Source organism: Heptranchias perlo, chromosome 12 (genome assembly GCF_035084215.1).
Source record: "Heptranchias perlo isolate sHepPer1 chromosome 12, sHepPer1.hap1, whole genome shotgun sequence".
Classification (NCBI taxonomy): Eukaryota; Metazoa; Chordata; class Chondrichthyes; order Hexanchiformes; family Hexanchidae; genus Heptranchias; species Heptranchias perlo.
In genome coordinates, this window is record NC_090336.1 from 48,062,634 (window position 1) to 48,078,256 (window position 15,623).

At 38.8% G+C, this 15,623-nt stretch overlaps 1 protein-coding gene across 2 annotated transcripts in view; it reads right to left on the minus strand.

Moving 5' to 3' along the window:
• The window catches only part of kif18a (kinesin family member 18A), a 135,941-nt gene that overhangs the window by 113,419 nt on the left and 6,899 nt on the right, over nucleotides 1-15,623 (minus strand). For both annotated transcript variants that reach the window (XM_067994087.1, XM_067994086.1), the window contains exons 3-6: nucleotides 13,975-14,132; nucleotides 11,835-11,939; nucleotides 4,573-4,683; nucleotides 2,754-2,951 (exon numbers count right to left, since the gene is read on the minus strand). In XM_067994087.1, the coding sequence (XP_067850188.1) occupies nucleotides 2,754-2,951; nucleotides 4,573-4,683; nucleotides 11,835-11,939; nucleotides 13,975-14,132 (572 nt within the window). The remainder of the gene's footprint in view (nucleotides 1-2,753; nucleotides 2,952-4,572; nucleotides 4,684-11,834; nucleotides 11,940-13,974; nucleotides 14,133-15,623) is intronic.

Genomic DNA, 15,623 nt, shown 5'->3' on the forward strand with positions numbered 1-15,623 from the left:
GAGGATTTGTTAATGGACAGAAAACAGAGAGTAGGGATAAACGGGTCATTTTCAGGCTGGCAGGCTGTAACTAGTGGGGTGCCGCAAGGATTGGTGCTTGGGACTCAGCTATTTACAATCTACATTAATGACTTAGATGAAGGGACAGAGTGTAATGTATCTAAGTTTGCTGACGATACAAAGCTAGGTGGCAAAGTAAGCTGTGAGGACACAAAGAGTCTGCAAAGGGATACGGACAGTTTAAATGAGCGGGCAGGAATGTGGCAGCTGGAATATAATGTGGGGAAATGTGAGGTTATTCACTTTGGTAGGAAGAATAGGAAAACAGAATATTTTTTTTTTTAAGTGGTGAGAAACTATTAAATGTTGGTGTCCAGAGACTTGGGTGACCTCGTACAAGAAACACAAAAAGTTAGCATGCAGGTACAGCAAGCAATTAGGAAAGAAAATAGAATGTTGGCCTTTATTGCAAGGGGGTTGGAGTACAAAAGTAAGGAAGTCGTACTGCAATTGTACAGGGCTTTGGTGAGACCTCACCTGGGTTACTGTGGACAGTTTTGGTCTCCTTATCTAAGGAAGGATATACTTGCCTCAGAGGCGGTGCAATGAAGGTTCACTAGATTAATTCCTGGGATGAGTGGGTTGTCCTATGAGAAGAGGTTGAGTAGAACGGGCCTATTCTCTCTGGAGTTTAGAAGAATGAGAGGTGATCTAATTGAAACATATAAGATTATGAGGGGGCCTGACAGTGTAGATGCTGAGAGGTTATTTCCCATGGCTGGAGAGTCTAGAATTAGGGGTCATAGTCGCAGGATAAGGGGTCGGCCATTTAAGACTGAGGTGAGGAGGAATTTCTTCACTCAGGAGGATTGTGAATCTTTGGAATTCTCTACCCCAGGGGGCTGTGGATGCTAAGTCATTGAATATATTCAAGGCTGAGATAAACAGATTTCTGGACTCCAGGGGAATTAAGGGATATGGGGATCAGGCAGGAACGTGGAGTCGAGGTGGAAGATCAGCCATGATCTAATTGAATGGCGGAGCTGACTCGAGGGCCTATGTGGCCTACACCTTTCTTATGTTCTTATGACATAGCTTGATTTTAGATTTAACAGGCATCATACAGATTCAGCAAATTCTAATCAAAACGATTGACAAGTCCACATTTTCCATTCTAGAACATACAGAAACAGTAGGGATGATTGTACTGAAAACTGCCCGCAGGACTTACTTACCAAGGTCCCGCTGTTTCTGATTTTAACCTGCTCTTCTGAGCCAACGAGAAGGACACTCACTGTAAACCGGATGCTTCATTAAATATGCAGATAGGGCTCCAATGATGTCATCGGGGCTCAACTACTATTTTAATCATGTTCCTGTGCGGGGAATCCGTTGTGGATTTCCCGCCAAACCATCCTATTGGGAAGAAGAGCTGGGGTCAGAAGAAGTGGCCCAAAAAGGTACGTTTTTAAAAGCTTTTTTTGAATTCCTTGTGGAGCCAGGAGGAGAAGCAGTGCTCCACCGGGCCCCACATGGAAAGTTTAGGCCTCCGCTGCCCTGGATTCCCTCCGAATCACAAGGCCCTCCTGAGCCCACTCCAGGCAACTTACCTGAGTGCCGGAGACCTGCAGTAATTGCTATGTTTTGTAAAGAAAAAAAAACAAAGAATGAAATTACATTTATATAGCACCTTTCATAATATCTCAAAGCGCCTCACAGCCAATGAATTACTTTGGAACTGTAGTCATTATTGTTTTGTAGACAAACGTGGCAGCCAATTTGCACACAGCAAGATCCCACAAACAGCAATGAGATGAATGACTAGTTTATCTGTTTTGATTGAGGGAGCAATGTTGGCCAGGACACGGTAGAACTCCCTGCTCTTCTTTGAAAAGTGCCACAGTATCTTCTATGTCCCCCTCAACAGACAGATGGGCTCTTAGTTAATCGTCTCAACTGAAAGACAACATGCCAGCCAATCCAGCACTCCCTCAGTGCCAGCCTAGCTTGTGTGCTTAAATCCTAGAGTGGGGGCTGAAACTGCAACCTTTTAATTCAAAAAGTGAGAGAGGCATTAGTGGGCCAAGCCAACACTTTTCTACTTATGTAGAAGATAAGATAACATGTCTCTACTTTGATACCCAAACAGTGGTATAAACTTACTTTAAGGTATGCGGTAGAGTGAGACCAGAGAGACAGCTGCAAGAAGAAAATTTATTATTGTTGTTAAGTATCTGATTAAATTCTACCTGGATTCTACTTATAAACAAAACCAATATCGGAAACAATGCAATTCAGATGTAAAAATTGCCAGTTTGTTATCACTTTGATTTCCCCATTCCAACATGTCTTCTTGAGCATTATTCCTAACCAATACAGTAAAATTACACCAACAAGTTCTTTGAGGAATATGACAAATTGCTCATTCTCTGTTCGCCAAGCAGACTTAGACACAGCAAATTCTTAACTCCTGCCCATGATACGTGTCAAAGATCTCGGGTATATTTTGCATACCAAGTGAAATGGTATTGGAAACCTAATTTTTACATTTTAAATCAATTCTTGTGCGAGTAGTCCAATAAACACCATAAAGCAGTTTCAAAGAAAATCATTGTTGATGCAAGTTTCAGGAACTAACCAGAGTCGTTAAAGCAAGCCGGTAAAACAGCACCTCAGCAACAGCAATTTGAGGTTCACCCTAGCTAGGCTGCAAAGAGGGAGAAAAGTATTCTACAAAAGCTATTAGTTCTTACCTTGGGATCTGTTAAGGCATTGATGACATTTCCTAGAGCCAAAAGGGATCGGTTAATATTTGCCCCCTCCCTGAAGCGAGCTACTTTCATGTTCATAGCACTTATACGTTCAGATCCAGCTAAATCAACGAGGCACATTTTTGCAATTTTAATATTTTGATTGATGTTTGCAGTTCTATCTTGCTGTCTTAAATAAATCTGTAAAATGAATGAAAATGAATGTAAGATGTCTGTTGTGCAAAACCAGAGGCTATGAGAACTACACTAAAAACTGAAAATTTAATATACACATCCAATGTACACAAATTCTTAGCAAATGTGCTGCAGACTATATACCCATGATGGAATTTATGGTGAAAAAAAAATTATATTCATTACCAAAAATGCTTTGAAATACCCAGTACAAGCACAAATAAGCTGTCTCCAGCTCAGACTTCATTCCATCTGACCCCAGGTCTGTTCTCTGCAGTTCAAATACAACTGGACATTTGAAACTTACGATAAGACTATCAAATCCCTGAAGTAAACATGAAGAATGATCTACACACCAGTGATATATACAATTTCTTTTTGCGTTCTTGCTAATGGATGTTATTTATGGTTTTTAAAAAATGAAAACAGATTCAAAGCTATTCTGGATTACAACATATACTATTCTAGAATAGTAAATACGTGGAAAAATAGGTGCACATGAGCATATCATATAAGAATTACAGCGATAGAATATTTTTCCTAATTTACATACTCTCCAAAGTGCGGAGATGTTTTTATGCAAGAATTCAAGTACTAGCTCCAAATTTGCCAACAGTCACTTCATTTCAAAGTAATTCACTGTATGCAAAGCAATTAGTGATTTTCTAATTTAAACATTCTCTAGGGCCTAAGACAAAAGTCCACGAAAAACCAGTGGGCAATTTCCCTCAGTCTCCATAAGAAGAACTAATGATATTAAGAACAAGATTTCTTACTTCTACTATGACCATTTATACAGCACCTTTACTGTACAAAACGTTTGAGGTACTTTACAGAGTAGTAGTAAAATGAACAGATCACCAAGACAAGGGAGAGTTAATAAATGGAACTGGGTAGGGATCACATGGCTTCTGGCATTATCACAAAGGAAATCGGAGAGACATCCTCTATGGCTAGGCTATCTGGAACACAGTCAGTTTAATACAGAGATAAGCAAGAGATTTGGTGTTCATTAGCACTTTACCACAAGGTAGCCTAAAAGATACAAGGTTTCATTATGTTAAGGTTCTGATGAAAGTTCCTTGAGTGAATACTGCTCAAAGTTCCAGGTTAATTTTTGAATTTATCATACAACAAAGGCATTTAGGACCTTAGTTTAATGCTTTATCTCAACAATGATATTTCTAACAGTACATAGCCCCAAATACTGCACCATTAGTATTACAAACAAGTCCGAACTCTCCAAAGGAGGATAAATCAACAAGCGTCAAGTCCAGATCCAAAAGTTATTACTAATAATTTCTGCATTGTGTGTTTTTAAAAAAAAAATAAGCTACCATCCTTTACTCAAAAATATAGTTTGGCATTTGCATCCAATGTCATAATGGCTTGGATAACATATGGTACCATGTTATATAAAACAATTTTTCAGTTGTCTGAAATACAAAGTTTATGCTTCATTTGTATTAATGAATACCAAGTTTCATCTATGCTGACAAGTTTGAAAAGTCAAATTAGTGTCAAAGACACCCGTATTAGGGTGAAGAGTCTTTGCCAACTTTACACTTCAAAAAAAAACATATTACAAACAAGCAATATTGAATTGAGTTTCTATTCATAGAATTACCTGAAAGACAGCATGAGAACGTGAAGAATTGGAGTTGGCATCAGTCGGATGTTGTGTTCTATTTTTATTTCCATAATCCAACATCTCAAGGAGCTGTTTTGAAGATGTAGGCTACAAAGGATTGTTACAACAAACAAAGAGAGGCTTTCAACTTCAGTCAATAGTTTTACACTTAAGTTAGTCAAATCTTTAACAGAATCCTCCCCAAGCACATTTCTACAACTTCTTTTCTTGCATTATTTAATAAATATCACTCTACGGACATTGTTAATATTTCAGTCCCAATAGTGTTTCTCCTCCCCCCCCCCCCCATTAGCATGAAAAATCTAAAGTTTCAAAATTCCAAAGTTAAAATTGAAAATGTGGAAATTTAGTGGAGTTTGAATTTGGGAAACAGACTTCTGTTTCAGGCATCACCAAAGTGGGTCTGTTATATTTACTATATGCTTTGCTGTTATGTTCTGAATGCAGCACTCATTTGTAACTTAACTAATGAGTGTTTCAGTCATAAATGAATTTTGAGTCTGAGACATTAATAAAAGAATATCATGACCATTGGGCTGTTTTTTGATGAAGTAGTTTCGGCATCTAAGTGCCAATTGAAAAAAAAGCACACCAATTGGTTCTATTTTCAATACAAATAAAGCAACATATACTCATATGCCAGCTGAACATTGCAATGAAAACAATTGTTTACCCCTCCTCACCAATTTTGTTCTCTCCCCTCTGGAATAAAAAGCTAGTATCAGTAACGGTGACCATGAACTACCAGATTGTCTTAAAAACCCATCTGGTTTCACTAATGTCCTTTAGGGAAGAAAACCTGTCATCCTTATCTGGTCTGGCCCACATGATTGCAGACCCACAGCAACATGGTTGATTCTTAACTGCCCTCTGAAAAGGCCGAGCAAGCCACTCAGTTGTACAATTCCACTCACCACACGGACTGCAGTGGTTCAAGAAGGGGGCTCACCACCACCTTCTCAAGGGCAATTAGGGATGGGCAATATATTCTGGTCTCGCCAGCGACGCCCACATCCCATGAATGAATAAAAAAAGTGTCAATTCCTTGCTCAAGTATGGTTCCACAGTCCTCTGTTACCTTGCCCGAGTGCCCCATAATTGACAGAAGACAATTTGATAAGGCAGATCCTGTTCTCACCTAATGTCCACATGTGTACGCTTCCAACAGGGAGCTCTGAACAGGAGTGAAAGCCTGGTTGATTTTACCCTCACTAGGCCAGGACATGAAGGACAATTGCAATGCCCCCACCACTACTCCAGCCAGCTAACTCTACCTGCGATTAGACTTGGGAGCTTCCTGGTTAGATGCTTCAGCTACTCAATGGTTACACTCATTAAGTCATCAGGAGAATTAGTTGCAAACTTTGAGATATAAATATTGTTTTGACACCATTCTTTTTCTGCTTATTCATGCATATATATTACATGAAAAGTGCATTTTTTCAACATAAACTTCTTTTGGTGCATTAATTTTGAGGCAAATTCAACTGCAAACCACAAGATTTAAGTAGGACTTCATTTCTACTGCTTTGGGGATAGTTTAAGCCAACAGTAAACTTCAATATTCCTTCTGCAAATAGCTACTGTAAAATCTAGTACACAATTTGCAGCTTCATGAATGGTTTTATATCCTCCTGATTCTTAGTCATGAAGATCTATAAAGACTTAAGCCTTTTTCAAATTTGCTTTTATTGAATTCTGAAAAGTGCTCACTCATGTTTATATTGTACATTATGATTGCATGGTGCTTGTGGGAGGTGTACATGAATACATTCAGGTTCCTTGCCCTTAAACATACTTGCACTGGGAGCAACGTGGGTCAAGGCGGCTAAGATTTTTTTAAATCAAAAAGTAACTAAAGGCGTAACATATACTAGAGATGATAATAATTGTGTTTTATGGCATTCTAATAAGTCTTAAGTGAAAGAGACTGCTCTCCACAAACTTTATTCATATGAACATGGAAACTCATATTGCAACAGCACAATATTGAACAGATCCATTGAATTTGACACCATTAGGTTAAGTATGCATTCTTCTAAAATCCTACACCGCATTTAAAACCCACTCTTACCACCCCTGACTTGGCCAATCTTTGTTGGCTCCCATTCTCCAAAAATGAATTTCAAAAATCCCTCTCAGTCACACGCTATCCTACCTGTTCTGCAGTATATTTCAACACAGACCCTCCACTATTACAACTCTGGCTTCCTTTGCATCCCTGATCCCTCCACACTTGGAGCAGAGCCTGGAGTTGTCTCAGTTCCACTCTGGAACACTCTCCATAAACCCTTTTTGTCTCCCCTCTCCATTCCTTCAAAAGCCCCTTTAAAACTTACATCTTTGGACTTGTTTTCACTCACCAGTACAAACATTTTTCTTTCCACAGCTTGGTGCTTGGTAGTTTCATGGCGTTAAAGCCACTATAGAAGTTAGTGTATAATTTTGGTTTTTAAATTGTTCATTATGTTATTGGTGGGATAGAATTTAGCATTGTACGTAAGATAAGAAATAGGAGCACGAGTAGACCATAAGGCCCCTCGAGCCTGCTCCACCATTAAATGAGATCATGGTTGATCTTCCACCTCAACTCCACTTTCCCGCCCTATACCCATAGAGTCCAAAAATCTATCGATCTCAGCCTTGAATATACTCAACGACTGAGCAGCCACAGCCCTCTGGGGTAAAGAATTCCAAAGATTCACAACCCTCTGAGTGAAGAAATTTCTCCTCATCTCAGTCCTAAATGGCCGACCCCTTATCCTGAGACTATGACCCTAGTTCTAGACTCTCCAGCCAGGGGAAACAGCCACACAGCATCTACCCCGACAAGCCCCCTTAGAATCTTACTTGTTTCAATGAGATCACCTCTCATTCTTCTAAACTCCAGAGAGTATAGGTCCATTCTACTCAACCTTTCCTCATAAGACAACCCTCTCATCCCAGGAATTAATCTAGCGAACCTTTGTTGCACTGCCTCGAAGGCAAGTATATCCTTCCTTAGGTAAGGAGACCAAAGCTGTATACAGTACTCCAGGTGTGATTTCACCAAAGCCCTGTACAACTGCAGCAAGACTTCCTTACTCTTGTACTCTAATCCCTTTCAATAAAGGTCAACATACCATTTGCCTTCCTAATAGCTTGCTGTACCTGCATGTTGACTTTGTGATTCGTGTACAAGGACATCCAAATCCCTCTGAACACCAACATTTAATAGTTTCTCATCATTTAAAAAATATTCTGTTTTTCTATTCTTCCTACCAAAGTGAATAACCTCACATTTCGCCAAATTATACTCCATCTGCCACCTTCTTGCCCACTCACTTAACCTGTCTATATCACTTTGCAGCCCCTCTGCATCCTCCTAACAGCTTACTTTCCCACCTAGCTTTGTATAGTCAGCAAACTTGGATATATTACACTCGATCTCTTCATCTAATTCATTAATATAGATTGTAAATAGCTGAGGTCCAAGCACTGATCCTTGAGGCACCCCACGAGTTACAGCATGCCATCCCAAAAATGACCCGTTTATTCCTACTCTCTGTTTTCCATCCGTTAACCAATCCTCTATCCATGGTGATATATTACCCCCAACCCTATAAGCCCTTACCTTGTGTAACAACCTTTTATGCGGCACCTTGTCAAATGCCTTTTGAAAATCCAAATATACTACATCCACTGGTTCTCCTTTATCTACCCTGCTAGTTACATCCTCAAAAAAACTAATAAATTTGTCAAACACGATACCCCTTTCATAAAACCATGTCGACTCTGCCTAATCATATTATGATTTTCTAAGTGCCCTGTTACCACATCTTTAATAATAGATTCCAGCATTTTCCCAACTACTGATGTCAGGCTAACTGGCCTGTAGTTCCCTGTTTTCTCTCTCCCTCCTTTCTTGAATAGCAGGTATACATTTGGTACCTTCCAATCGACTGGCAGTGCTCTAGAATCTAGGGAATCTTGAAAGATCAAAATCAATGCATCCACTATCTCTGCAGTCACCTCTTTTAGAACCGTAGGATGTAATCCCATCAGGTCCAGTGGATTTGTTGGGTTTTAGTCCCATTAATTTCTCCAGTACTTTTTCTTTACTAATATTAATTACTTTAAGTTCCTCACTCTTATTAGACTCTTGGTTCCACACTATTTCTGGTATTTTTTTTGTGTCTTTTACTTTGAAGACAGATACAAAATATTGGTTTAACGTCTCTGCCATATCCTTATTCCCCATTATAATTTCCTGCCTCAGCCTCTAAGGGACCATGTTTACTTTCGCTACTCTCTTCCTTCTTGCATACTTGTAGAAGCTCTTACAATCCATTTTTATATTTCTTGCTAGTTTACTCTCATATTCTATTTTATTCCTCTATCAATTTTTTGGTCATCCTTTGTTGGTTTCTAAAACTATCCCAATACTCAAGATTACTACATATCTGGGCAACATTATAAGCCTCTTCTTTTAATCTAACTTCTTTAGTTAAAGTCTGGAACTTTTAAGTTGATTACAGAGGACTAGTTTTTAGCAATTGTGGTTGGTTAACTTATCTTATACATGGAACATTGTAGAGTGTATATGGAATAACTGCTTTGTTAAAACTACTCATGTTCTAGCAAATCTAAGCATACTGAAATATGACTTGAATTACTCAAGTGACACACCCAGAAGCCTCAAAAGGATAGGTGGTTGCTGGTCTCTTCCTGCAAAGCACATAGCAAATGTTATTTATTTTTAATACGTGAAAAAATGTTGAAGCGACTGCACTGAAGATTACAAAAACAAACCTGCCTCAATAAGAATAACAGGTTACGTTTTCAAATAACTTTTTAAATGACTATGTTGAGATGCCACTCTGAACAATAACAGATCTCTAACTGTTTTAAAAAGAATTTTCAGTCTGCTTCAATTTTGGTCATCAAATTTCACACCTAACAAATCTCCAATGTTGATGGATCAGTGAAAGGATGCAGTAGGAAGGCAGATGGTTACCAAAACATACAGATACAGGGAATGGTCTTGCTCTTAGATGTACATGCCAACTGTGCAGAATTGCATGCACACTCTAAGTTTAAATATCTTTTGTTCAAACAGGGCAATAGGGGGCGTTATTTCTGCTAACCAATTGGAATGGAATGTTTATCTCAACATAAAAGGAATATCAACGAGGAACTCTGCAGGGATAAAATCTTCAGAGCACATCATTCGGCCCAAGACAAAATGACTCTAAAAATGATCTTCGCTCTGGAACAGCGATTGCAAAGCTAGCGATAACAATTTCTTCCCATTATTCGCAAAGTAGGTAAAAGAAACGCAACTATGTAGTACTGAAAGACTCAAAGACCAAATTATTACAAATGGTTAGTAGTATGTAAAAACATTAGTAAACGAATTGGAGTGCTCAACCTATCGATGGCACAATTATGTACGTTAATAGGCAATACAGTGTCAATAAACAGTTACGTTGGTACTATTATGACATCAAGGGAAGTAGAGAACCCAAGTGTTGTCTCACTGGATGCCTAAAAAGGTCTTTGACTTGGTAAATTTATTCATATTCTGAACATTACCTTAGTGTTGCAAGGCCTGAGTTGGCTATTAGAAATGACTACAAATGATAGTCGCTCCATTTGATTTCCCCATCAGAAAAATAGTTTAGTTTTTATTCTGTCACCGTGCCCATTCTGACGTGACACAATGGTAGCTCAGATTTCCACCGCTCCCTGCATGACTGTCGTAGCACACACAATGGTGTTTTAGACTTTATAAGTTGAGCCACTGGTTGTGGGGAGGGGGGTGGCAAAGAGAACCCAACAAGTAACACTGATCCTAAAATTACCTGGTCCTAATGAGCCTTGCACCAAAATCTTCTTATGTAGCTTTAAAATGTTTTTTTTACTGTGTGTTGTCAAAGGTTATAACACACATTTCTGTGTGCTGACATACAACTGCATAAAAGTAGAACTCTGCAATTCATGTGTTCTTTTCCTAAATAAATGCTGTTAGTTTTGTTGGATGTTCATGGAGCCTCCTCCTCCTTTAAAACAGGGTTCACTAGATTCTTTCATAAAATAAAAACAGAAAATGCTGGAAACACTCAACAGGTCATGCGGCATCTGTGGAAAGAGGAAGGTAGGGTGAACGCTTCAGGTCGATGACCTTTCATCAGAACCATCAGGTCATCAACTTGAAAAGTTAACCCATTTCCGCTCTCCACAGATGTTGCCTGGTCTGCTGAGTGCTTCTAGCATTTTCTGTTTTTATTACAGATTTACAGCATCTGCAGCATTTTTCTTTTTACTAAATTCTTTCAACTTTGTTCTCTTGTGAAAGGGGCAAAATGCAATTTCCATTGCTTTGTCCTATCTTGGAACTCTGAACATCGGTTGCTGCATACAATGAAGGCAATAAGTCCACCATGCGTATAAATAACCACCAATGTCATCTTACTATTTAAGAGATTTAGAGGTTAACACTCACTATTGCTCAAAGTAATTGATAGAGCTGGAATGAATTAAGTTAGACATTAATGTCGGACAGAAGAAGAAGATTAGGAAATAAGGCAAATTAGGAAAAAGGGTTGACGAGTCATGCAGAATTATTGTTTGTTCTTACACTTTGAAGATCACATTCTCCCACATGCTGCTACTCAAAACAAAAATGAAAAAAAGTGTCTCTCTTTTTGATTGTTTTACATTCTCCATCTATTTCTGTCTCCCCAGGGTAGATCTTAACTTTCACCACATTGACTTCAATGGAAAGGAAAAGTGGAAAGGGTATATAATGGGTGGCCGATCTGCAACACCATAATTATCGCCCGGTATTTAAGGTTAAAATCTACCCCCCTCTCCGATTACCATTCATATTTTCAAATTATTAACGTTCCTGTTCGCCTTTGGTACTTATGTTCTCTCCCTCTTGAGGTCTTCTTCTTCGGCACAAAAACAAACCATTATAGGCATGATTCTGGGATCTGGTCGGTTGGAGAATCATTATAATCGTATAATCCTACATTTCTATAACCATACTTTCTGACAGACAAAAAAAACTTGTAATGTAGATTACTGTACCACACTCAATGCTACTCTTGACAAGTAGGTCTACTAGAGCCCGACTAGTTTTGTACTTTCATCCTCACAAAACTGAGTCAGGGGAAAAAAACTGGGTCAGGGGAAAAGGAACTATCAATATGCAGGAGTCTTAATTGAATGGTAATTATTTTTTAAAGTTGTACCTTGTGCAGTGTTAACCCCTGGACAATGACTCCCCTTTGAGCATCCTCTCGCACTGCCAAAGATCTGGAGTTGGTCAATAGGTCTCGGACTTCCTCATTGTACACCTTAAAAATCAAATTTATTAGAATTTACATGATGCAAGCTCCATCTCACGTTTCATAATTGTCTATGTAAAGAGGATTTGTCCAGCTGATGTATTGTCAGCACTAATCTTTCCTCCACCCCACCACCTCCCCCCCACCCTGGGCTAATTTCCATCTTCCCCCACTGAAGGCATCAATTACGAAGTGGGTACGATTCCACAGGTGCTGGATGCTCTCCCCTACCATGCTGAAGTGGCCATGAATCTATTGGCCTCTTAATTTGAAGTCCCTTAATTCAAATGATGTGATAATTCTAATATTTTCAGTGCTAAAGTCCCATGTTGCTGTGTTATTTACGCAACTTAATTTGATTCTTTTTAGTGCAGAAAAACATCTTCCAATAATCAGGAATAGACTACATTCAAGTGTGAACCTCAACAGTGGGTATCAGGAGGCTAATCAATCAGAAGGTGGGGTGGGGGGCACTATGGCAAGTTCAACCCTGTCTTCATTCAACATTCATATGCGTGGCTATGCAGAAATTATTGTACGTTGATCAGGGGTGGGAATGGTCAGAAATGGGACTCCTGCTGATTTCTGCCTTGCTAGCCAATAGTCAGTAAGGCAAACTGTAATGCCCATATCACCACCCTAGTTGGTACCAGCTAACTAAGCACAGACCAAGGATCGAATCTACCACTATCTTCGTCGGCTGTATAGATCAGCTGCTCGCTGAGTATATTTGTTCAGCCATTGAAGAAGCCTCACCAACACTTCAACATATGCACACAGACAGAATCTATCTCTATACTTGACCCAGAGGGGCTTGAACTTAACAGGCTTGTGAGACCATGTGTTTCTTAGAGCTGAAAATAAAAGCCCAGAAAAAAAAACTTTGAAGAATTGTACCTGTTGTATATGAATTTTCTACAAATTAACCATCACATTGCATCACACTTTTTATGTCACATTTAGTTCAGAGAAATTTATTATGGGCAAATTTCTTGCAGCTTATTGGCACATATGCAAATTTCTTCTAACAAAAAAGTATGCCAAATCTTTTGAAATGTACAAAGAAACTTCCCCCTCCAACAGAAATTTTAATTCCCTTAGTTTTTTGGACTCTAAGGGTATCAAGGGATATGGGGCTAGAGCGGGAAAGTGGAGTTGGAGTAGAAGATCAGTCATGATCTTATTGAATGGCAGAGCGGGCTCAAGAGGCCGAATGGCCTACTCCTGCTCCTATTTCTTATGTTCTTATGTAGTAGTTTCAGCTTATGATGTGAAAATAAGATTTGGCAATCACACTTAAAAAAATAAAGCCAGACAATTCATCATCTGTCCTGAATTACACTCTGAAGAGCAACTAAACTCCAATTGACCCAACCCTGCACAGTTCCCTCCCCAAGCAATTAAACTCTGATCTGTTTACTTAACAATCAAACTTTATGGCTTTCAAAGCACACAGCTCCACATTAACAATGAAATGATATATTGCACATTACATTGTTTTCTAAGTACAGCAGTGTTGTACGATGTACTCTGGTTACCACGAACAATGCGATGTAATGCTAATTATATATTAAAAAAATCAATCCGAGAATGAGTTTTCTGAATTATAGATGCTTATTTCTGCCTTTTTTTTTAATCTTTAAGAAAAGTATCACACACATACTGTTATCTATTAAATAGAAAAGTGGGCATGCTCCAGTGAAGTCAGTCAAAGAGAATCTCCTCACAGCACATATCCCATACTTAGCACTAGCAACCACAAGAGTCACCTTTCCTAGTAATTCAATTTCATGCTTGCAAAACCCATTAATTTCAATTTTGACAGCAGATTTTTTTGTTACATAGCTGTACATAACATGACAGGAAATGGTGAATGTTACAATAATAATGATCCTGCTGCAGTTATAATAAAGCCAGATAATCAGACATGAAAAGTTTACTGAAAAATCTACACAGGTTGTAAGTATAAGCACAAATCAATATCGTGTCTTTATGACACCCATATTATTGGATGATAAAATCTTCAAACAATATTAAATCGCACCTCCAAATATGAAACTGCAATGTCACAGCATTTCTCATCTTTCACCTGTTCTATTCGATTGTATAATTCTTTCATGGTTAGATACATCACCCCAGGTTGTCCAGATGATCCTAGCATGGTGTGCGTTTTTCCAGATCCTGTTGCACCATATGCAAAGACTATGTAAAAAAAGACACCATAGTTACTATACCTTCCTCAGGTGACATGGGTTCTCATCATAACTGATTAGTTTTCAATGATTGAATTAAAATTTAGTAATCAATTTTGTGGAGTCCAATTATGAAGACTTCTCCATGCCTCAATGGTTATCACTATTTATTTTGATTCATAACATTTCTCATAATATAACAGTCAAAGGAATAATTTGAAAAGTGAAAAGTTAGGAGGATGAAAGGAAATTACCACGGTGTGGCATTGAACAAGGTAGTGCAAAAGACAATGGATGCATTTCAAAGAGAAGGGATTGAGGGTTGCGGCAAGAAGGCAAATAGCTTGTGTGTACTTTTTAAGTATTACTGATGGATTTCCTGTGGCTGGACACGAAACACACACAACAGATATCTATATAATAAAAATATTATGCATGGCCTCATTTCCTCTCTACAAAGTCTTACTTCCTATTGTAACATTTTCATCACACTTTTTGTATCAATGTTTCCCCATTATAAATTCCTTTCTGCTATTTATAATGTAAGCTTGTCACACAGTACTTGTACCTTCTGTCAGTGGTGACATGGTAGAATCTCAATTTTACATCACCTAGCTCCTCTAGAGAAACTCCTATGCTCCAGCCAACTCTATTTCTCAGTTTTCCAAATTGCTGTAAGTTTTCCTGTTCAACCTACAAATACATCAAACATTAGCTTTTGTTGCACCACCTTTATTTCTTGTGGGAATATGCCTATGCTGTAGTATAATTTTACATTGTTTGTGCATGGTCATGTCTGCCAGTTTCCCCCCGCCCATTGTCTTGGGAACCATTTACTCCAGGGTGCTGCACTTTAGTCAGTGGTTGCCCTCCTCCAAGTTGCTGTCATTGTCACAGGTTATCAGTACTTAATACCTGCTTGCAATTCAATACTTTTGGACATCCCTGCTCTGCCTCCAATCTCCACTTTCTATGACGATGGATGGTCAGTTATTTCTCTTCCTTACTAATCCATTTTGCCTACAGGGTGACCACCTCCTGGAATTGTATTCCAAAAATCCTTCAGCCTCCCAAATGTGTCACTAGCTGTTCCTTAAATGCAGATACAGGATAAGGAGTAGGCCATTCAGCCTCTCAAGCCTGCCCCACTAATTAATTAGATTATGGCTGATCTATATATCAATTCCATTTACCCACCGTTGATCCATATTCCTTACCTAATAAAAATCTGCCGATCTCAATCTTGAAAATTTCAATTGACCCAGCATCCATTGCCATTTTGGAGGGAACAGAGTGCCACGTTTCCACTAACCTTTGGGTGAAAAAGTGTTAACTGATTTTACTCCTAAATGGCCTAGCTAATTTTAACATTGTGTCCCCTGTTCTAGAATCCCCCACCAGAGGAAATAGCTTCTCTGTATCTACCCTATCAAATCGCTTAATAATTTTAAATACCTCAATTAGATCACCCCTCAACCTTTGAGGTTGATCCAGCAGTCGG